The 25,111-nt window shown below is 39.8% G+C and overlaps 1 protein-coding gene across 1 annotated transcript in view; it reads right to left on the reverse strand.

Moving 5' to 3' along the window:
• EVI5 (ecotropic viral integration site 5) overlaps window positions 1-24,882 on the reverse strand; it is a 251,238-nt gene extending 226,356 nt beyond the window's left edge. Inside the window, exon 1 of the mRNA XM_037045491.1 lies at window positions 24,806-24,882. Coding sequence (XP_036901386.1) covers window positions 24,806-24,808 — 3 coding nt within the window. The 5' untranslated portion in view covers window positions 24,809-24,882. The remainder of the gene's footprint in view (window positions 1-24,805) is intronic.
• Between the last annotated feature and the right edge of the window lie 229 nt (window positions 24,883-25,111).

Here is a 25,111-nt window from a genome sequence, read left to right on the forward strand (position 1 = left end):
TGGCTCAGTTGGTGGGGTGTGGTCCGTGCATGTAGGGCTTCATAGAATGTGCTGAGGACTTTGGCCATTTGAGAGTTCTAAGGCAGAAGGACATGATCTGACATATTTTCAACAGATCAGTCTGACTGTGGGGGTTTGATTCTTGGTCAGGGCACATATAAGAATCAACCAATGAATGGATAAATAAGTGGAACAACAAATCAATGTGTGCATGTCTCAAATCAATAAATAAAAAATAAAAGAAAAAGAAAACAATTTTTAAAAGAGAAATTGATGGATTATAAGCAGGTAGGTCTCAAAGTTTGCTCAGGTGGTATTAGTAAAGGCCAGGATTTTAACCCATGTCTATTTGGGTTAAAATGGGTTAACCCAAAAGGAGAAGAATTTGAAAAAAAGTAAATTAAGAATTAGAACATTTGGAGTATGTGGTCGGAATGCATTTATTGGCTTTCATATTGGTATTTTAAAAATACAATTGCTGCATTGGCTGGCGTAGCTCAGTGGATTGAGCGCGGGCCTGCGAACCACAGGATCGTGGTTCTATTCCCAGTCAGGGCACATGCCTGGGTTGCAGGCCAGTCCCCAGCAGGGGACTCACAAGAGGCAACCATACATTGATGTTTCTCTCCTTCCCTTCCCTTCTAAAGATAAATAAATAAAATCTTTTAAAAAATAAATAAAAAATTAAAAAATAAAATAGAAAAATACAATTGCTTTATAGTGGAGGGGAAAAAGAGCAAGAATTGGTCTGGCTGAAGTCCCTCTTGAAAGCAGTTATAGGAGCTGGAGACGACGCACAGAGGAGTGCCAGAGGTAAAGTCTGGAGGGAAACGAACTGTTTTTTCTGAGAGCCCCTAAGCACACCCTTTTAACATGAGTCCAGGAAAAGTGCAATTATTATGTAGCACAGTTTCATACATACCACTGTATTTGTTGTTATAATTATTTTACAGTTTCTCAAAGATTGGTTTAAATCAGTATAGCAGATTGTATTTTAAAAGATGGCTTCAACATCTCCCATTCGTGTACTTTTAGAACCATGCTGCCCTCCCACTAAGAGGTGAAATCCACGTCTCTCCTTCCCGCGGGTGAGCCTTCGTGACTGCCATGACCAGCAGAGTGCTGCAGACATCACACGGTGCCATAACGCACATCTACCTTGCTCACCTGGAACACTCGGTCTTAGAACCTGGCCACCATTCTGTGGAGAAGCAGCACAAGACATTACAGAGGGAGGCCACAAGCTCCTACACAGCAGCAAGCTTCCACCCACCAGCCATGTGAGCGAGCCATCTTAAATGTGGGTCCTTCTGGCCCCAGTTCAGCTGCTTTATTTAGCTGATCCAAATGGAGCAGAGATAAGCCATTCAAATCAAGCCCTACACAGACTGCAGATTCCTGAGCAAAACAAATGAGTGCTATCATTTTAAGCCTCCATGTTTTGAGGTTCATCGTGATATACCAACTGATAAATGAAATGATTAGAACAAATCATCAGAGATTATGGTGTGCCTATCATAACACTGCACTCACTTCATTTACTCATTCAATTTATTTCATACCAAGATCTGTTCTTTGAGCTGGGGATACCACAGTGATTGCAACAGAAGATGTCCCCGCCCTGCCTTCACCGGGTGCTTGAAGTAGGAAGGGCTGACAGACTATAAAAAAGTTAACAAATAAATTTATAATTGCTGGGTGGTAGTAAGTGTTGTGGATAAAAAACGGGATATGCAGTGTTCCATTTTTGATGGAGTGGTTAGGAAAAGGCCTTTCTGAAAAGAAGATATTTTGAATAGAGATGTGAAAGAAGTAAGGCAGCGCATCAAATGATCACCAAAGACATGAGCTGTGAAGACAAAGGGAAGAGTGAGTGCAAAGGCTCTGAGACGGAGTGGCTTAGAGGCCAGTACTTCGGAGCAAAATGAAGAAAGGATAGAATGAGAAGAGATGAGTCAGAGAAACATGGGTGGGAGTGGTCAGAGCATGTAGGGCATCACAGAATGGAGTGAGGACTTCGGCCAGTGGCGGGTTTTTAGGACAGAAGGGCATGATGTGATGTACATTTTTAAAAGATCAGTCTGCTTGTGTGGAAAATAAATTGTAAGGGGACAACAGTCAAAGCAGACAGAACTGTAAAGAGTTTAACGCAATGATCCAAGTAACAGATAATAGTAGCTTAGACCAAGGCATGAAAAGTGGTCAGATATTTTGTGTATATATGAGATACATACCTCCTTTAAATATATATATTGTGTACATATATATAGTGTATGTATATATATACACAGATATTTTGTGTATATATACACAGATATTTTGTGTATATATATATATATACACAAGTATATATACATAGTGTATATATATACACACACACAGATATTTTGTGTATATATATATACACAAATACATATACACATAGTGTGTATATATATATACAGATATTTTGTGTATATATATAAACAAATATATATACATAGTGTATATATATACACAGATATTTTGTGTATATATATACACAAATATACATACATATAAATAGTGTGTATATATATACACACAGATATTTTGTGTGTGTATATATATATACAAATATATATACATAGAATATATATATACAGATACTTTGTGTGTATATATATACACAAATATATATACATATAGTGTGTATATATATACACACAGATAGTTTGTGTGTATATATACACACATATATACACATAGTTTATATATATACATGGATATGTATATATACATATATATGTATGTATATACATGGATACATGGATATGTATTTTGGGTATATACACACAAGTATATATACACACACCCATAAATATGTATACACTGTATATATTTAAAGGATAGCCACTAGGATATAGATGTGGAACTTGATGAGAAGAGAAGCATCAAGTATAACTCTAAGGTTTTCAGTTATTTGCTTCAAAGCAAGTACATTTTATGTAAACATGTGTCCCGTTTCCTCTGTTAGAGATCCAGAGTCACTCTGTATATTCAAACACTCATATAATGGGTATGAGGTCAGTGCCAAGTGCCATTCGAGACACAGTGCCTTTAAGCACAGACTCTCCAAGATGCTGACCCCACACAGAAATGAGGGAACGATTCAGTCTTGTGACCAGCACTTCAAAGTTGTCTTTAATTACAACTTCTTTATTTGCTATATTCCTTTGAAGAAGTTGACCCAGGATACAGGGAGAATCCAGAAGTTGGTTTACTGTCACATACCAAGGGGAGAATCAGCCACAATAATTTATGCTGTTTCTCTCCAAAAACTTGATGGGCTTTCAGGTGTGTATCTTGGGTCCTCCCTATATGCCGAAAGTACCAAAGCAAAAGAAATATATGATTAGTGTCATTTAACAAGTGACATCGCAAAAGGACTTTTGTTTTTGTTTAAGCAACAAAAACAAAATATGAGCACAGTCACTTCTGATGATTCCAGGGAAGATGGAGAAACATAATTTTAATTCCCAGGTAGTTTTCTTACCACCTAACACACTCTCAGCCAGCTACTTCTCTCCCTTTACGGATTTCAGAACCCCCTCAATGTTGTGGCAACAAGAGATTTTTTAGGCAAGCAGGATGGATGATGATTGCCTTCAAAGCAGAACTGACTTATGAAGTTTAGCAATTCCCTAGACTTTTCTAACTTTTTCTTAATGATTCACTATAAACCTAGTCTCCAGAAAACCATGGAAATATTCCTGCATCATTTAAATATTTTCGCTTTCATATATTAACTCACCATCTGATAAAGGGATGCCGAACTTCCCCGATTTGTTCTGAGACTGCCTTCTTTAGGTTTCAAAGGCTTCCCTCGTGTTTCTAATAATATGGGCTTCATCTGGCAAACAAGACTATGTCCCTTACTTCCAAGGATCAGATTTTGTAAGCCTTCATTTTTTGGAAGTTTGTAATGCTTCAGGTTCAGCTTGATGCCTTAGGAGATAACAATCTGTTTTCTAACTGTAGTTTCACCTTTATTTTTAAACAAAGTTAACTGTAGCTTAGACAGCCAAAGAATATTTACATCTCAGGTGAACAAAAATAAATAATGGAACACACAAAGACAAATATGCGCACATGAAATGTTTACAGAGTTTGAGGTCTCTCTGCTTTAGCACAGTGTAGGTAGGCCCAGACCTGAAAATCGCACCAATGACAGCCACCTGCGTTCCACTGTGATCAGTTGTGGCACCCATTTCTTCACTTGTAAATCAGGGATATTAATATTACCGATGAGGGTAGTTTTGAGATTAAATGAGATAATATAATAAATGCTTAGTATAGATTCTGACACATAGTACATTCTCCATAGATATTCACTGTTTCTAATAGAGAGAAATCCTGAAGCCTGCTCTCCTTTCCCCATTCACTACCTCCTTGGTCAAGTCTGTGAGATGAGTGTAAACAGAGCAGTCCAACAGGAAAGGGGCTCGAATCCTGTGATCTTCGGTGGGTCTGAAGCTGCCAGGAAGGACCTCTCTTCGACCCAGGCCAGAGGTGTCCTTGCCCTGACACTGCACTTTACAAAACCCTGCATATCACAAACACACTGAAAAGTAAATTTATTAAAGATGCATGGCTACGGCTACCTCTGTTACTTCGGACTTGGCATTCAGATCTGACCAGAAACCCTAAGCATCCGCCCTGGTAATCAACACCTTTCAGGCCCCAGGGAAATGCTACTCCACATTTCTTGTGCTGTGTTGTTGAAACAAAAGGCAATTGTGTCTGAATGTCATGAAGGCTGTGTGGTTTTGTGCTGCTGGTGGTATTTGAAATGGACACTGCTTTGGAGTGCAGGAGGATTGAGAAACGGTAATTTTTTAGATAAGAAGAAAAAACAAATTAACTTCTCAAATTCTTTCTTTCTGATAATATGTGAATGGAAAAGATTCTTGAATAATGAAGTTTCATGTTTGAGAAGGGCTAAACTTCCATTTTCTTGCCTATCTTTTTGAACTATTTATTTTTAGAGAGAAGACAGGGAGGAAGAAAGAGAGAGAGAAACATCAATGTGTGGTTGCCTCTCATGTGGCTGCCACTGGGGACCTGGCCTTCAACCCAGGCATGTGCCCTGACTGGGAATCCAACTGGTGACCCCATAGTTCACAGCTGGCACTCAATCCACTGAGCTACACCAGCCAGGTTCTTGCCTATCTTTATGCTCCAGTTCCTTGTTCCAGAGGTATCTATCATGTTAAAAACAGATTTGATTTATACAAGATATGAGAGGTTGCAGAAGAATAAAGTGAAACAACAGGAGATATTCGAACAATGAGCACAACAAAATCTGGCAGAAAAATGAACTCTGAATTTGTGCTATGGAATTATTTGATATATGGTATTGCTCACTTTTAATAATGTTAGTACAAGTGTTCAAAACCCAAACAGGTCTAAATTATTAGAGGATTAAAATTTTGAACAAAACCTTTTTCTAAATTGAATGAAGCCACATGAGAAATAGTCAACAAATGTGATGTTTTAACTAAACATAAGAATATTAGGACAAGGAAACAAAGTTTACATGATTGTGAAAAAGAAAATCCCCATATCAATAACCCTAAAACTAGGACATCGGCATCATGGTAAAGTGAGAAAACCTCTTCGCCTCTCCCCTTAAAGTTACAAGTTGAATAACTGTAATTTCAACAAGAATACCCTGCTCAACAAACATGTCTAAGAGATCTGTGCGTTGAGATAGCTGAGGTTGGCGTATCAGAGCAAACAAGGCAGGCAGGAAGAGGGAAGGACAGGGATGGAGTGGCAGATGCAAGCCTGTGCTCACTGTGGCCCCAGCCCTAGCAGTGCAGCGTCAGGTTGCAACCCCCACTCAGCAGCCTGAAGAGGGGCAGAGGGCCAGCCTGTGCCCCTGAGAGTGGCCAGCCAGTGCATACTGAAGGTGAGCCCAGGGACAGGCAGGGTAAGGGCTGCAGTGCAGCAGCTGCCTTAACAAGGGAACAAAACAAAGCTGCTCACTTGCAAACCCACCCCTCACACACTCCTGTGGCCCACCCACCTGGCTCCAACAGATGTGATAGCAGTGGAGGTGTCAGATTACAGTCTTCACTCCACAGTCTAGACAAGAAGGCCAGAGGGGCAGAAGCGACATTCCAGCCTGAGTGGCCTCTAACAATGCAGCTAAACCCAGTGGAAAAAACAAAGCAGCAAATGTACAAAAGCGCCTGTTCCTCATCCCACACCCCCCTCCAAAGCCTATCACAACCAGAACCCCAGCAGAGGCAACAGGGACAGCTCAGATAGTGCAGCGCAGCTAGCAGCCTGTGGTTGCAGGGTAGCAGTGAACTTACAGGCCCAGAGCCCCGACATCTGCCACATCCCACCACAGGGGTGATGCCCTGGGAGGAGAAGACCCCATCATAGAGGGGATGCTCACCCCCTCAGGGAATATGGGGCATTTTCCACCACAACAACCCTGCTCCACAGAGATCCCAGAACACCCAGTAGTGCAAGTAAGAGAAAAGAATGTGTACTATACCACCATCTACTGGAAACCAGAAGAAAGACCTCTAGTTACCAACCTGTTGACTGGTTAAAAGCAAACAGAAAGATTTCAATTTCTCAAATGCCTAGACAGATAAATAATCCACTGGGTACCATAAATACCACTGTAACAAGGTAGCTCAGAGGCAAAATAACAACTCCCCAGAAAATAAACTCAAGGACGTAGAAGACTGTAACTTACATGACAAAGAATTACAGATTGCAGTTTTGAAAAAAAGAAAAGATGCAAAAAAACTCAGAAAGGCAATTCAATGACCTCAGGAATAAAATCAATGAACAAAAGAGGTACTTTAAAAAACAGATTGAAACTGTGGGAAAAAAACAGAAATTCTGGAGCAGAAGACTTTAAACTGAGATGAAGAATGAACTAGAGAACTTAGGGAATAAGGCAGACCTGATGGAAGAATTAGCAATCTTCAAAATAGAGACCTAAAAATGACTGGATAGAAGAAGAAAGAAAACTGAGAGGAGAGAGAAAGAGAGAGAGAGAGAGAGAGAACACGAAAACTGCACGAGAACTATCTGACTCCATTGGAAGAAACAGTTTAAGGATAATGGGTATACCAGAAGGAGAAGAGAGGAGAAGGGAACAGAGAGCCCATTCAAACAAATAATTGAGGACGACTCCCTAAACCTATGGAAACAACTGGACTCTCAAATACAAGAAGCAAACTCACCTAATTATGTCAAGGCAAAAAGACCTTCTCCAAGGCACATATTAAAACTGTCGAAAGTGAATGACAAAGAAAGAACTCCAAAGGCATCCCATAGGTGGGGGAAAGACTATAATCTACAAAATAAAACCCCACTGGATTATCATTAGATTTTAAAGCAGAAACCATACAAGCTAGGAGAGAATAAAATCAAATATTTAAAATATTGAAAGAGAAAAATCACCAGCTGAAAATAATATATCTGGCAAAGTTATCCCTTAGAAACAAAGGAGAAAGAAAAATTTTTCTGGACAAAGAAGAGCTGAGGTAATTTACCAGCACGAGACCTGCACTACAAGAAATACCTAAAGGAGCTGTTCTGTCTGAACTGAAAAGGCAAGAGGATGCAAAACCGTTAAGATGACAAACAGACAGACAGAAGCAGGAAACAGCACCTCTTTTTCAGAAAAGAGTATTAAACATAAATATAATGTAAAAGAAAAAGACTATAGACTCTGCAATTTGGAAATGAACACACAGCATAAAAAGGGGTAATCTAGGACAACAAAAACATAAAAGGGGGAGTGGAAAAGAACGGAACTTGCACAGGTCAATGAAGAAAAGGCACAATCAGAAGAAAGGAGACTATGGTACATATGAAACATTTTTTAAAATATTTTATTTATTTACCTTTAGAGGGGAGGGGAAGGAGCGAGGAAGAGAAACATCAATGTATGGTTGCTTCTCCTGTATCCCCTGCTGGGAACTGGCCCCTGCTGGGAACTGGCCTGCAACCCAGGCATGTGCCCTGACTGGGAATCGAACCGTGATCATCTGGTTCACAGGCCTGCCCTCAATCCACTGAGCTATGCCAGCCAGGGCTCATATGAAACATTTTTGTATAAACCGAACAGTAACCACACACACACACAAATCTATAACTAAGACACATAAAATGAAAAAAAAGAGAAATCGAGAACAAATCATAGAATACCATCAAACTAAAATAGCAGATAGAAATACAAGGGAAGATAAATTATGGAGATACAGACCAATTGAAAAAGAAAAGATGGCTGTAGTAAGCCCTAATATATCAATAATCCCCCTAAATGTAAATGGACTGAACTCACCAATTAAAAGGCACAGACTAGCAGGATGGGCTAAAAAAACAAGACCAGGACTTCAGACCAAGATGGAGGTGTAGGTAGATACACTTTGCCTCCTTGCACAACCAAAAGGAGTACAACAGCAAATTTAAAAACAAAAAAACCCGCAGAACTGCCAGAAAATCAAACTTATGGAAGTTCAACAACAAAGGAGTTAAAGAAGAAACATTCATCCAGATTGGTAGGAGGGGTGGAGATGGGCAGCCTGGTAAGAGAGGACATGCAACAAAGTGGTGGCTGGTAGTCCCACATTTGCATGTGGATAAACAGGGAGGAACAACTAGGGAGTGAGGCATACTGCACAACCCAAGCTTCCAGTGAAGGGAAATAAAGCCTCAAAGCCTCTGGTTGTAAAAACATGTGGGGGTTATAGCAGTGGGAGAAACCTCCAGCCTTACAACAGAGTCCATTAGAGAGACCCACAGGGTCTTAAAATGTACACAAACTCACCCACCCAGGAATCAGCACCAGAAGGGCCCAATTTGATTTTGCGTAGCGGGAGAAGTGAATGGAAGCAGCAGGAGAGCCGGGCAAGCAGCATTGTTCCCTCTTGGACCCTTCCCTCACATACAGCACCAAATGCAGCACCACGAGTTGCCCCACACTGGTGAATACCTAAGGCTCCACCCCTTACAATGTAACAGGTATACCCATACAAAGAAATGTTGGCCAAATAAAAGAACAGATAAAAACTCAAAAAAACAGAACTAAATGATGAAGAGATAGCCAACCTATCAGATGCAGAGTTCAAAACACCAGTAATCAGGATGCTCACAGAAATGATGGAGTATGGTCGCAAAATAGAGGAAAAAGTAAAGGCTATGTAAAGTGAAATAAAGAAAAATACACAAGGAACCAAGAGTAAAGGGAAGGAAACTGGGACTGAGAGATTTGGAGCAGAAGGAACAAATAAACATTCAATCAGAACACAGTGAAGAAACAATAATTCAAAAAAAAGGAGGAGAGGCTTAGGAACCTCCAGGACAACTTTAAACATTCCAGTATCTGAATCATAGGAGTACCAAAAGGAGAAGAGGAAGGAGAAGAAATTGAAAACTTATTTGAAAACATAATGAAGGAGTATTTCCCCAATCTGATAAAGAAAGTAGACTTCCAGGAAGTCCAGGAAGCTCAGAGTCCCAAACAAATTGGACCCAAGGAAGCACAGACCAACAAGGCACATCATAATTACATTACTCAAGATCAAAAATAAGGAGAGAATCTTAAAAGCAGCAAGAGAAAAGGATAGTTATCCAAAAGGATTTCCCATAAGATTGTCAGCTCATTTCTCAAAAGCAACCTTGCAGGCAAGAAGGGGCTGAAAAGAAGTATTCAAAGTCATGAAAAGCAAAGACCTACATCCAAGATTACTCTCTCCAGCAAAATAATCATTCAGAATGGAAGGGCAAATAAAGTGCTTCCCCAATGAGGTAAAGTTAAAGGAGTTCATCATCATCAAGCCCTTATTATACGGAATGTTAAAGGGACTTACCTAAGAAGAAGATCAAAACTATGAAGAATAAAATGACAACAATTACTGACAATTATTAACAACTGAACCTAAAAAAAAAACACCAAAGAAACTTAGCAAACAAGTAGTACAGGAACAGGATCCCAGAAATGGAGATCACATGGAGGGTTATCAGTGGGGAAGGGGTGGAGGAGAATGGGGGAAAAGGTGCAGAGAATAAGAAGCATAAATGGTAGGTACAAAATAGACAGGGGCAGGTTAAAAATAGTATAGGAAATAGTGAAGCCAATGAACTTACATATATGACTCATGGACATGAACTAAGGAGGGGAATGCTGGTAGGAGGAGGGGTACAGGGTCAAGGAGAATAAAGGGAAGAAAAATGGGACAATTGTAATAGCATAATCAATAAAACATACTTAAAAGAAACACAAGACCCAACAATATGTTGCCTTCAGGTGACTCAACCCAGCTATAAACAGAAACACAGACTCAAAGTAAAGGGGTAGAAGATGATACTCCAAGGAAATGGTATCCAGAAAAAAGCGAGTGCAGCCTTATTTATATCAGGGAAAATAGATATCAAATTGAAAAATGTAACAAAACACGAAGATGGACGAGACATAACATATCAATATATATGCACCCAACCAGGGAGCACTAAACTATGTAAAAGAATTACTAAGAAACCTAAAAGGAGAAACTGACAAAAACACCATCACAGTAGAGAATGCATATATCTTATTGACTGCAATGAATATATCACCCAAACAGAAACATCAATAAGGAAATATTAGCCTTAAATAACACATTTGATCAAATGGGCATAATATTTACAGAGCTTTCCATTCCCAAAAAACAAAATATACATTCTTCTCAAGTGCAAGTGATACATTCTCAAGAATATAACAAGTCTAAATAAATTTAAGAAGACTGAAATCATACCAAACATATTCTCTAACCACAACTGTATGAAAGTATAAATTACAACAAGAAGAAAGCCGGAAAAACCACAAATATGTGTAAACATGCTACTGAACAAATATTGTGCCAAAGAAGAAATAAAAGAGATTGAAAGATCCATAGACACAAATGAAAATGACAATATGATACATGAAAAATTTAAGATACAGCAAAAGCAGTACTAAGAGGCAAGTTTATAGCATTACAAGCCTACATCAAGAAATAAGAAAAATCTCGACTTCCGCCAAGATGGAGGCATAGGTGGAAACACTGTGCCTTCTCCCACAACCAAGTTTGAATACAACAAAGGTTTGGAGAAACAAAGACACAACCAAAGGACAGAAAATTGAATTATACGGAAGTCCAACTACATCTAACCGTTCAACGGGGACGGTAAGAGGGGCAGAGCCAGCAGCGAGCAGGGTCGGGCAGGACAGGTCCCCTGACCCAGGCGCGCAGGCAGCCGGAACCAGTTGGGGTGCGGGGCAGACTGACCGAGGTCGCACATTCACACACAGTGAGACGGACCCCGCAGGCCCCAGGGGACGAGGGCTGACGGCGGTGGCACACTCGCATGCAGAGGGACAAAACCCGTGGGCCCGGTGACGGCAGCAACTGCGGCACAGGTGACGGCCGTGGCGGCAGGCAGCAGACGGGTCGCCAGAGTCCCTCTTTGACCCCGCCCCCACATACAGTGTCACAACCCAGCGACTTAGTTGCCCTGCAATACCAGTGAGAGCCGTTGTCCCTCTTTGACCCCGCCCTCACATACAACGTCACAACCCAGCAACTTAGCTGCCCTGCTCTAGTGAACACTTTAGGGCTCCGATCCTGCTACAGAACAGGCACGAACAGCCCAAAAGATGGCTCAAGAAGAACTCGAAGTCCCAGAGCCAATAACTCTAAGTGAGCGAGAAATTGCCAGCCCTTCAGAAGCACAATTCAAGACACTATTTATCAGGATGCTCACAGAACTGGTAGATTATAGTCACAAATTAGAGGAACATAGTCACAAATTAGAGGAACATATGAAGGCTAAACTAATTGAAATGAAGGGAGATGCACAGGAAACCAATAGTGATGGAAAGGAAACTGGGACTCAGATCAATGGAATGGACCAGAAGGAAGAACAAAACATCCCACCAGAAAGGAATGAAGAAATGAGAATTCAAAAAAATGAGGAGAGGCTTAGGAACCTCCAGGACATCTTTAAACGTTCCAACATCCGAATTATAGGGGTACCAGAAGGGGGAAAGAAACAGCCACGAGTGGAAAACGTATTTGAACAAATAATAAAGGAGAACTTCCCCAGTCTGGCAAAGGAAATAGACTTCCAGGAAATCCAGGAAGCTCAGAGAGTGCCAAAGAAGTTGGACCCAAGAAGGAACACACCAAGGCACATCATAATTACATTAGCCAAGACCAAAATGAAGGAGAGAATCCTAGAAGCAGCAAGGGATAAGGGGACAGTCACCTACAAAGGAGTACCCATCAGACTGTCAGCGGATTTCTCAAAAGAGACCTTACAGGCAAGAAGGGGCTGGAAAGAAGTATTCCAAGTCATGAAATCCAAAGACCTACAGCCAAGATTGCTTTATCCAGCAAAACTTTCATTTAGAATGGAAGGACAGATAAAGTGCTTCTCAGATAAGGTCAAGTTCAAGGAGTTCATCATCACCAAGCCCTTATTATATGAAATGCTAAAGGGACTTATATAAGAAAAAGAAGATGAAAAATATGAACAGTGAAAGGACAGCAAACACACAGTTATTAACAACCACACCTAAAACAAAAGCAAACCAAGAGGACAGCTAGATCAGGAGTGGAACCATAGAAATGAAGAACACATGGAGGGTTAGAAACAGGGGAGTGGGAGGAGGAGAAGGGGGGAGAAGGCACAGAAAATAGCATAGATGGTAGGTAGAAAATAGATAGGGAGGAGGGCGAGAATAGTGGGGGAAATATAGAATCCAAAGAACTTGAGACACGTGGTTATAAACTAAGGGGGGGAGAATGGTGGGGGAAGGAGGGTGCGGGTGGAGGGGAATGAAGGGGGGGAATAGAACAACTGTAATGGTATAATCAATAAAATATATTAAAAAAATAAAATAAAATAAAAAGTAAAAAAAAAAAAGAAACAAGAAAAATCTCAAACAGTCCAACATTTCACCTTAAAGAACTAGAAAAGAACAAAAAAACCCAAAGTCAGTACAAGGAAAGAAATAATAAAAATCAGAGTAGAACTGAATTAAATAGAAAACAAAAACACAATAGAAAAATCAAGGAAACAAAAAGCTCTCTCTTTAAAAAATAAATAAAATTGACAAACCTTTGGCTAGAATCACTAAGAAAAAAAAAGAAAGGAGTAAATAAAATAAATGAAAGAAAAGAAATTACAATGGACAACACAAATACAAATGATTATACAAGAATACTATGAAAGGCCATATGCAACCAAATTCAATACCCTAGAAGAAATGGACAAATTTTTCGAGTATGTGTGTGGGGGTGTGTCCCTCTTAGACTGAACCATGAAGATTGGAAAACCTAAATAGACCAATCAACAATAAGAAATCTGAAACCCATCAAAAACCTCCTCCAAAACAAAACAAAACAAAACAAAACAAAAACCCCAAGACCAGATGAATTCACTGGTAAATTCTACCAAATATTCAAAGATTTAATACCTATCCCTCTCAAACTCTTCCTAAAAAATTTAAGAAAAGGGAATACTTTCTAAATTATTTATGAGGCCAACATTACCCTAATACAAAAACCTGCAAAGACAACACACACAAAAATTAAATTATATGCCAATATCTCTGATTAACAAAGGTGCAAAAATCCTAAACAAATTACTAGCAAATCAAATACAGCAATACATTAAAAAGATAATACATCACAATCAAGTGGGGTGCAGGGATGATACAATATACAAATTAACCAATGTGACATATCACATTAACAAAATGAAAGATAAAATTGTACCATCATATCAGCAGATGCAGAAAAAACATTTGACAAGATACAACATCAATTTATGATTAAAACACTCAGTAAAATGTGTATAGAACAAATGTACCTCAACATAATAAAGGCTACATATGATAAATCCTCAGTTAACATGATACTCAATGGGGAAAAATTGAAAGCATTTTCTCTAAGATCAGGGACAAGAAAGGGCGCCCAGTCTTGCCACTGTTATTCAACATAGTCCTGGAAGTCCTAGCCAGAGTGATTAAGCAAAAGAAAGAAATAAAAGGTATCTAACCTGGGAATGAAGTAAAACTGTCACTATTTGCAGATGACATGATCGACATGATTCTTTTTTTTCATGTTTTTAAAAAAATATATTTTATTGATTATGCCATTACAGTTGTTCTATTCCCCCCCTTCATTCTCCTCCACCCTGCACACCCCCTCCCCCACCATTCCCCTTTAGTTTATGACCACGTGTCTCAACACTTTAGATTCTATATTTCCTCTACTATTCTTGCCCTCCCCCTATCTATTTTCTACCTACCATCTATGCTACTTATTTTCTGTACCTTCTCCCCCCTTCTCCTCCCACTCCCCTGTTTCTAACCCTCCATGCGATCTTCATTTCTATGGTTCTGCTCCTGACCTAGCTGTCCTCTTGGTTTGCTTTTGTTTTAGGTGTGGTTGTTAATAACTGTGAGTATGCTGTCCTTTCAATGTTCATATTTTTCATCTTCTTTTTCTTAGATAATCTCTTTAACATTTCATATAATAAGGGCTTGGTGATGATGAACTCCTTGAACTTGACCTTATCTGAGAAGCACTTTATCCGTCTCTCCATTCTAAATGAAAGCTTTGCTGGAAAGAGCAATCTTGGTTGTAGGTCTTTGGATTTCATGACTTGGAATACTTCTTTCCAGCCCCTTCTTGCCTGGAAGGTCTCTTTTGAGAAATCCGCTGACAGTCTGATGGGAACTCCTTTGTAGGTGACTGTCCCCTTATCTCTTGCTGCTTCTAGGATTCTCTCCCTCATTTTCATCTTGGCTAATGTAATGATGATGTGCCTTGGTGTGTTCCTTCTTGGGTCCAACTTCTTTGGCACTCTCTGAGCTTCCTGGATTTCCTGGAAGTCCATTTCCTTTGCCAGACTGGGGAAGTTCTCCTTTATTATTTGTTCAAATAAGTTTTCCACTTGTGGCTGTTCCTTTTCCCCTTCTAGTACCCCTATAATTTGGATGTTGAAATGTTTAAAGATGTCCTAGAGGTACCTAAGCCTCTCCTCATTTTTTTGAATTCTTGTTTCTTCATACTTTTCTGTTCAGTCATTTTTTTCTTCCTTCTGGTCCTCCCTTGATTTGAGTCCCAGTTTCCTTTCCATCACTATTGGTTTCCTGTGCATTTCCCTTCATTTCAATTAGTTTAGCCTTCATATGTTCCTGTCATTTGTGACAAAAATCAACCAGTTCTGTGAGCATCCTGATCACCAGTATTGTGAACTGTGCATCTGAGAGGTTGGCTATTTCTTAGTCGTTTAGAGTTATTGGCTCTGGGGCTTTGACTTCTTGAGCCATATTTTGGACTGTTCATGCCTGTTATGGATGAGGTTCAGAGCCCTAGGTGTTCACCAGGGTGGAGCTACTCAGTCACTGGGTTGTGATGCTGTATGTGGGGGTGGGGTCAAAGAGGAGCAATGGCGGCCCCCTCTGCTGCTTCCCGTCACTGGGGCTTGTGCAGTCTGTCTCACTGCTCGCTCCTTTGCTGGTTTATCTGCATGCAAATGTGTGACGCAGTCAGCCTGCTGCCTTGTGCTCTCACTGGGTCCGCCTGTTGCTACCCTACACCTGGGATCTGTCCACAGCTGCCTGAGCGCCTGAGTTGGGGGATTTTTCCTGCCCGACCCTGCTCCACTCCTGGCTCCGCCCCTCTTACCGGTCCAGTTGAACGGTTCATTGTTGTCGGACTTCTGTATAGTTCAATTTTCTGCGTTTTGGCTGTGTTTTTGTTTACCAAACCTTTTTAAAATTATTTATTTATTTATTTTTAGAGGGGAAGGGAAGGAGAGAGGAAGAGAGACATCTATGTATGGTTGCTTCCCATGCATCCCCTGCTGGGAAATGGTCCCTGCTGGGAACTGGCCTACAACCCAGGAATGTGCCCTGACTGGGAATCAAACTGCGATTGTCTGGTTCGCAGGCCTGTGCTCAATCCACTGAGCTACACCAGCCAGGGCTGTTTACTAAACCTTTTTTGTCTTTAAACTTGGTTGTGGGAGAAGGCACATTGTTTCCACCTACACCTCCATCTTGGAGGAAGTCTCTGACATGATTCTATATATATTTAAAAAAACCCTAAAGTCTACACCAAGCAACCCTACCTGAGTCTCATGCTGTTGGACAAGTCCATTGCTGCATTCTTTCCTTTCTTAAAATAATAAAGCATAGAAGATGGAGGTGTAGGTAAACACAACTTGCCTCCTCACACAATACAGCAAAAATTACAACTAAATTACAAAACAATTATTGCCCAGAACTGCCAGAAAACTGAGCTATATGGAAGCGCAACAACCAAGAAATAAGAGTAGTCACACTCATTCAGATGGGTAGGAGGGGTGGAGACATGGAGACATGGAGATGCAGACATGTGAAACAGGCTCGTCCCACACCCAGATGTGATGGGTAAAAATTGTGGGGGATACTTTGGGAGCGAGGGATCCCAGTCCCACACCAGACCTACCCATCCGAGGCTTCTAGTGCCAGGAAGATAAGCCCACATTAACTTCTGTCTGTAAAAGCCAGTGGGGTCCTGACTGGAGCAGCTTGGTGGATTGGGCATCAGCCTACAAATCAAAAGGTCATTGGTTCAATTCCCAGAACTGGCCTGGGTAGCAGGCCAGTTGTCCAACTGGGGGCATGCAAGAGGCAACCAGTTGATATTTCTCTTACACATCAATGTTTCTCTATCCTTCTCACTCCCTCCTTTCTCTCCAAAAATAAATAAAAAAAATATTTTTAAAATACCAGTGAGGGTTGGGGTGGTGGAAGAAACTGCAGGACTTTTAGACATCTCCTCTTAAAAGGCCTGAAACAAACTTGGTACTTACTCAGACTCACTCCCTCTGGGCTCCAACACCAGGGCAGCAGCTTAAAGGCACCAGTGACATATGGGAAGAAACTGAAGTGTCTGGCATCAGGGCAAGTGTCAGGGTACAGCTTCCTCCTGGAAAAAAACTCCAGAGGCCAGGCAGCAACCACTGTTTCTATTCTAAGCCCTCTTCCACACAGAGCCACAGAGCTATGGCACCTGGATAAAGATGCCGTCTACCTGGTTCACAAGGGCTGTCCAACCCAAGCCATTAATTAAGGCTCAGACCCATCCAACTTGTGATGTACTTTTCTATATTAGGCTGTGTTACTAAGACAGGGAGTCAAAGTAGCTCTACCTAATACACAGAAACAAACACAGGGAGGCTGCCAACATAAGGAGACAGATAAATATGGCCCAAATGAAAGAACAGAACAAAACTCCAGAGAAAGAGCCAAACAAAATGGAGATAAGCAACCTGTCAGATGCAGAGTTCAAAACACTGGTTATGAAGGTGCTCAAGGAACTCAATGGGTACTTCACCAGCATAAAAAAGACCCAGGCAGAAATGAAAGTTACACTAAGTGAAATAAAGAAAATTCACAGGAAATCAACAGTGGAATGGATGAAGCTGAGACAATGATTTGGAACATAAGAAAAAAAATTCAATCTTCTTGCTATAATCAGAGCAGCAAGAAGAAAAAAGGATCCAAAAAAACCAAGTATAGGGTAAGGAGTCTCTGGGACAACTTCAAACATACCAACATTCAAATCACATGGGTGCCAGAAGGAGAAGACAGAGAGTAAGAAATTGAAAACATCTGAAAAAATATTGAAAGAAAAGTTCCCTAATTTGGTGAAGGAAAGAGACATACATGCCCAGGAAGCACAGAATCCCAAACAAGATGGATACAAAGAGGACCACTCCAAGACACATTATCATTAAAATGCCACAGGTTAGCCCTGGCTGGTGTAGCTCAGTGGATTGAGCACGGGCTGTGAACCAAGGGGTCGCTGGTTTGATTCCCAGTCAGGGCACATGCCTGGGTTGTGGGCCAGTTCCCCAGTGGGGGCCACATAGAGGCAACCATAAATTGATGTTTCTCTCCCTCTCTTTCTCCCTCCCTTCCTTCTCTCTGAAAATAAACAAATAAAATCTTTATTTTAAAAAATGCCACAGGTTAAAGAGAAAGAATCTTAAAAGGAGCAAGAGAGAAGAAGGGAGTTACCTGCAAAGGAGTTCCCATAACACTGTCAGCTGATTTTTCAAAAGAAAACTTTGCGGGCAAGAAAGGACTGGCAAGAAGTATTCAAAGTGATGAAAAGCAAGGACCTACAACCTAGATTACTCTATCCAGCAAAACTATCATTTAGAATGGAAGGGCAGATAAAGTGCTTCTTCAACGAGGTGAAGCTAAAGGAGTTTATCGTCACTAAGCATTATTAAATGAAATGTTAAAAGTTACTTATTTAAGAAAAATAAGATCCAAACTATGAACATTAAAATGGCAATAATTTCTCAACTATCAACAATTTAATCTAAAAAACAAACTAAGAAATATGCAGAACAGAAACAGAATCATAGATATGGAGATCATTTGGAGGGTTATCAGCTGGGAGGGGGGATGGGGAGAATGGGAGGAAAAGGTGCAGGGATTAAGAAGTACAATTGGTAGGTACAGAATAGGCAGGGGGATGGTGAGAACAGTATAGGGTAGCCAAAGATCTTATACACATGCATGGACATGAACTAAGGAGGGGGATTGCCTGAGGGAGTGGAGTTGCTGCATAGAAAATGGAATGGGGGAAAAATTGGGACAACCGTAATAGCATAATCGATGCAATATATTTAAAAAGAAACAATAAAGCATAATACACTGGAAAAACCCTAATGACTACACCACAATACTATTAAAAACAATAAACCAATACAGTATAGCTGCAGGATACAAAATCAAGGCACAAAATCCATTGCATTCCTGCATACTAACAATGAAATATCAGAAAAAGAAATGAAGAAAACAACCCCATTTGCAATTGAAATGAAAAGCAAGTGCTTTTCATTCTTTTCTGAAGAAGAATTCTTCCTCTTTTCTGAGGAAGTACTTTTCATTCTTTTCTGAAATGAAAAGAATAAAATATCTAGGAATAAACTTAACAAAGTGAAGGACCTATACTGAAGACTATAATACATACTTGAGAAAAACTGAAGAATAAAAAAAGAAGTGGAAAGATAGTCTGTAATCAAAAATGCAAGAATTAACATTTAAAATGGCCATATTACCTAAAGTGATATACAGACTTAATGCAATCCCCATCAAAATCCCAATGGCATTTTTTAAAGAATAGTACAAAAAATCCTCAAAATTTCGTGAACTCATAAAAGACCCCAAACAGCCAGAGTAATCCTGAGAAGAAAAAAAAAACAAGCCAAAAGTATCACACTGCCTGACTTCAAATTATACTACTAAGCTACAATAATCAAAACAGTATGGTATTGGAAGAAAAGTAGACACACTGACCAGTGGAACATAATTGAGAGCTCAGAAATATACTAACATGTACAAGGAACTAATTTTCAACAAAGGAGCCAAAAACATGCAGTGGAAAAAGAAAAATCTCTTCAATGAATGGTGGTGAGACTATTGGAAAACCACAAGCAAAAGAATGAAACTAGACTGCTCCCTGATACTACACACAAAAATTAACTCAAAGTGTTTTAAAGACTTGAACATAAGACCCTAAACTTAAAACACATACAAGAAAACATAAGCACTAAACTTACGGACCTTGGTCTCAAAGAGGTTTTTTGTGAACTTGACCCCAAAGACAAGGGAAATAAAAGCACAAATAAACCAATGGGACTAAATCAAACTAAAAAGCTTCTGCACAGCAAAAGAAACCATCAACAACAAAAACAGGCAACCACCCAATGGAAGGAGGTATTTGCAAAGGTTATCTCTGATATCCTCCAATATCTCTAATATCCAAAACATATGAAGAACTCATAATTCAATAACAAAAACAATTTAATTAAAAATAGACACAGGACCTAAACAAACATTTTTCTCAAGAAGACACAGATGTCCTGGCTGGTAGCTCAGTTGGTTAGAGTCTTGTCCCAATACACTCACTGAGGTTGTGGGCTCCATCCCCTGCCAGGGCACATACAAGAAGCAACCAATGAATGCATGATAAGTGCAATAACAAACTCGTATCTCTCTTTCTCTCCCTCTCTCTCTCTCCTCTTCCCCCCTCCTTGCTTTCTCCCACTAAAGTTAATAAAGAAGACATACAGATGGCCAACACATATAGAAAAACATGCTCAAATTTATTAGCAGTAAAGAAAGTGTAAGTCAAAACCACAATAAGATACCACCTCACACCTGTTAGAATGGTTATTATCAATGAGACAAGAAATAAGTGTTGGAGAGGATGTGATCAAAGGGTAACCCTTGTACACGGCTGGTGGGAATGTAAACTGGTAGAGCCACTATGGAAAACAGTATGGACGCTCCTCAAAAAATTAAGAATAGAGCTACAAGGTGACCCAGCACTCCCTTTTCTGGGTATCTACCTGAAAAAAATGGAAAATGTTTTTTCATAAGAATGTATGTGTCCCTACATTCAGTGCAGCACTATTCATGGTGGCCAGGACATGGAAACAACTAAAGTGTCCTCCCATAGGTGACTGGACGAAGAAGATGTGGTACAGCTCTGGCCAGGTAACTCAGTTGGTTAGAGCATCACCTCGATATACCAAGGTTGCAGATTCAATCCCAGTCAGGGCACATACAAGAATCAACCAATGAATGCAAAAATATCTCTCCCTCTTCTTCTCTGTAAAATCAATAAATAAACTTTTTAAAAAAAGACATGGTACATATATAAATGGAATGCTACTCAGCCATCAGGAAAGATGAAACACCTGGCCTGACCAGTGTGGCTCAGTTAACTAAGGGTGTCATACCGCAAAGGGAAGGGTTGCTGGTTCAGTCTCCACTTAGGGCACATGCCAGAGGCAACCTATTGATGTTTCTCTCCCTCTCTTTCTCTCTTCTTTCCCCTCTCTCTAAAAGTAAATAAATAAAATCTTTTAAAAAAAGGAAAAGATGAAACACTGCCTTTTGTGACAACATGGATGGGTCTTGAGAATACCATGCTAAGTGAAATTCATTAGATGGAAGATGAGAAGAACTATATGATTCGCTCATAAGTGAGAAATAAACATAAAGTAACCAATGGAACAAACCAACTCACAGACACAGACAACAGTATGCTGGCTACCAGAGTGGGGTAGGGGGAAGTGAATGTAGAGGGTATGTAGGTGGGTTTAAAATATGGTGATGGAAGAAGACCAGACTCTGAAACTGTATGCCTGAAGCTTACATAACCAATACCCATTAATAACCAATGTTACCTCGATAAATTTAATTTAAATAAGTAAATAAATAAACCTAAAGTTAATTTCCATAGAGATTGTTTCCTGACCCTGACAGACCATTGCAGTCTAATGGAAAATATATTTGAACAAATTGAACAACATGCTGCTCTTTTTGTTTACTTTAACACACCCCAGCATTTAACTATTGGAAGAATAACAAAACCTGCATGGATGTACATATTATTGTAAGAAAGAATGAGCCCTGGCTGGCGTAGCTCAGTGGATTGAGTGTGGGCCTGCAAGCCAGAAGATCGCGGTTCGATTCCCAGTCAGGGCACATACCTGGGTTGCAGGCCAGTTCCTGGCAGGGGACACACCAAAGGCAACCATACATTGATATTTCTCTCTCTCTCTCCTTCCCTTCCCCTCTAAAGATAAATAAATAAAATCTTTTAAAAAAAGAATTACAATGACCAAAAAGCTTGTCCAATTTGGCATTACTACCTGTAGAACATAAATGATGTGGTATCTTGGTGATAACATAGAGGTTTTGCTGAAATGAAGATATGAAAAAAAAACGTTTCTGAAAGAAATATATTATAATTTATGAATTGTGTATATTTTTATCTTGTTAGTCATTCAGACCTCAGCAGCCTATGAACAGAACCCTGAGACATAATCATAAATATGTGGGGTTGTCCTTGATATTCTTTTGACTCTTGGGCCCATAAAAACCATAGCTTTATAACACAGATTATTCTTTCACTGGAGGCTAATTTTTTTTCCCAGATAAAAGGTACAGGTTTAAAATGTTTTAAATGTTTCTGAAGGACTACTATCAATAAAGGGGACTCAACTGTAAAGTAGTCCACCCCATTTACTACCCTTCATGAATAATCATAAACTAATGTAAAGCAAAAAGCAACTGCAAAGAAAAAACATTTTGAAATAACAAAATGCTTTTAGAGAATAATCATGAAAGTCAGTGGTTTCAATACAGAACATGCTGATTAGAGCTCTCAGCAGGTTTCTCACAATCATACTACATGGGAACTTCATAGAAATCTTTTCATATTTTGCTGTTAAATAATCACTACCAGGACTAAAAGTTGCTGATTTACATTCTATTTATTATATATCTTTGACATATTTGATAAAACTGAGTTTACTTTCATTTCAGATAATAAAAAAATATTTCCCATTCTACCAGGAATCAATATTTTATTTTTTACTTTGAAAAAATTTCAAAATTACAAATTATTTGTAAGAACAGTACAAAGAATTTCCATATACCCTTCTCCCAGATTCCGCACTGTTAACATTTTAACACATTTGCCTCATTTTTTTCTTTTTATACACACATATGTATCTATGTACATACATATATATGTAATTTTTGTAGTCATTTGTTGAGAGAAATCACAGAAATAATAGCCATTACTCCAAAAGAGTACAGAGTGCATTTCCTAAAGAGCACTCTCATATACAACCATTGTGCATCCACCAAAATAAAATTTACATTGACTGATTACTACCATCTAATCCACAGACTCCATTCAGATTTTACTGACTGTCCTGAGAATGTTCTTTGTACAAAAGAAATAAAAAGCCTTCCTTTTTCTCATTTTCCTCTCTTGTCCAGGACGCATCTGGGATCACACATTGTATGCAGTTGTCATGTCACTTTGGTCTCTTTCAATCTGGAATATTTCTTGTGTCTTTCCTTATCTATCATGATTTTGTCATTTTTTGAAGAGTACTGAACAGTTACTTTCTATAATGTTCCTCAAACTGAGTTTGTATGCAGATTCATCATGTACTAGATTAGATAGTTACATCATGTAACTACATTAGCTTATATAAATTTGGCACAAAATGTTTCTGTGTTCTTTTCAGTATATCTATTGTATCAGGAGGAACACAAAGTTCATTTGCCACATTACGGGTGATTTTTAACCTTTACCTTGAACAAGATTGGTTGGTCGAGGGTGCTGGACAAGGTTCCCCTGGGTCCCTGTGTTACCACCTGCACAGGCTGAGCCAGCAGCCATGCTGGCCGCACACCCCCAGGTGCAACCACAGGGACCAGATATACATATTTTAAATGTTTTTGTTATAAATACTTATAAGGTAGGAAGAAGCAGGTTAAGAAAAATAAAACACTTAACTCAACAATGGATTAGCTTGCTTCATAATTTCTAAATATTCAGATGAAGGGTATGTAGGCCTTCCTATGTACCCTTGCCCTAAAACATGCAAAAGTCGGGGGTAGGCCCATTTTCGTACAGCCTTTCCTTCCTGATACCAGCACCTTCAGTGTAAGTAGGGCCTGACCAAGACACATGGCACCTGTCATAGGCTAATAACTTGATGAACCACCAAAATAAAGACAAATTGCACGTCTTTTTCTTTGCACTTCTAAAAGCCCCTCAGCAAAGATAGAACCATACTTGCCCTTGAGGAGTGTTTTAACATTTCTCCTTGAGGGCTCTGTTGCCATTGGCCAGAGCGGACTCAATGTACATTTTTCCCGTTTTATGATGAGTTACAAATTGAAACCAGAGTAAACTAGCATCATAATTCTGATTTGTTCTAGTAGCAGTTTTTTGGAACCACTTAACCTTGTCATCTGGTTCGGGAGACCCTCCTCCCAGCTCTGACAGTAAGCAGTTGACACACCGATTCTTTCCTGCTAGATTAAAATCGTGCATACCCATCTCACAAGAGCAGGCTTAAATCATTGGAGGATGAGGCATAGAGTTAATATTCACTGTGAGGATGCCACTATTTTGAATTGCTGTGCTGGTAAGTAATTTGTCTTCTTTCCCTACTATGTGGGTAATCCATTACCTACATAATCCATACCTTTTGAAATTGGGAAAAACAGGATTAGTTTTCTACTTTCCTGAGACCTGTTGATTTGAGCAAGGCTTAAGCCAAATTTAAAAGGCAGGTACCCACTCCCCAAACCAGTGAGGCCGATTCAAAAAAGGTGACATGTATTCATAGGCCTGCATTTTAACTAGTACCCAAATAATTCCCATGCAGTAGTTCAAATACCACTTTAAAATACTGTTAGGTAAGGGAATACTTTCTCTTGAGGTGCTTTGTTTGTTTGGTAAGTTGGTTGGTTGGTTGGTTAGTTCTCTTCAGTCTCCATATGGAGACTATGACTTATTACAATTAGTTTTTTTAAGGTTTTATTTATTTATTTTTAGAGAGAGGGGAAGGGAAGGAGAAAGAGAGGGAGAGAAACATCAATGTGTGGTTGTCTCTCACATGGCCCCCACTGGGTACCTGGCCCACAACCCAGGCATGTGCCCTGACTGGGAATCAAACCAGCGACCCCTTGGTTCGCAGCCCACGCTCAACCACTGAGCTACAGTGGCCAGGGCTATTAGTTTTAGAAGAATAAATTTAAAAAGACTTAAACAGAAGAAAAGTTAAGTTGACTAGATACGAAGGATGGAGGGAGGGAAAAGGAATGAGGTGGTCAGGAATCAGGGAAGGTGATGGAAGTAAAGAAGCAGGAAGGAGAGAGCAGTTCTCTTACCATTTTACAGAATGTCAGCACCGCGCTAAGTACTGGAGATTCAAAGGTTTACAATTAAGGGCGGGCTTAAGCAGGTAGGAAGGCCGAAGAAGGGTTCCTAACCCGGGCTTGGAGATGAGAGTACTTCAGGAGGCAGAGTAAGGGAGGGGGCAAAGAGCTCCAGGGCAATTCTATTTAGTTTTTAAACTTTTTTCCTGCTTACAAAAGTAATACATATTACGTAACAACTTCCTAGCCCATAAAAGTGAAAGCCTCTTATAGGTAATCCTCCCTATTACCGCTTACTGTCCGTCACAGTAGGATCAT

The sequence above is a fragment of the Sturnira hondurensis genome, unplaced genomic scaffold (genome assembly GCF_014824575.4).
Source record: "Sturnira hondurensis isolate 20B ecotype Veracruz unplaced genomic scaffold, ASM1482457v3 Scaffold0004322, whole genome shotgun sequence".
In the NCBI taxonomy this organism is placed as follows: domain Eukaryota; kingdom Metazoa; phylum Chordata; class Mammalia; order Chiroptera; family Phyllostomidae; genus Sturnira; species Sturnira hondurensis.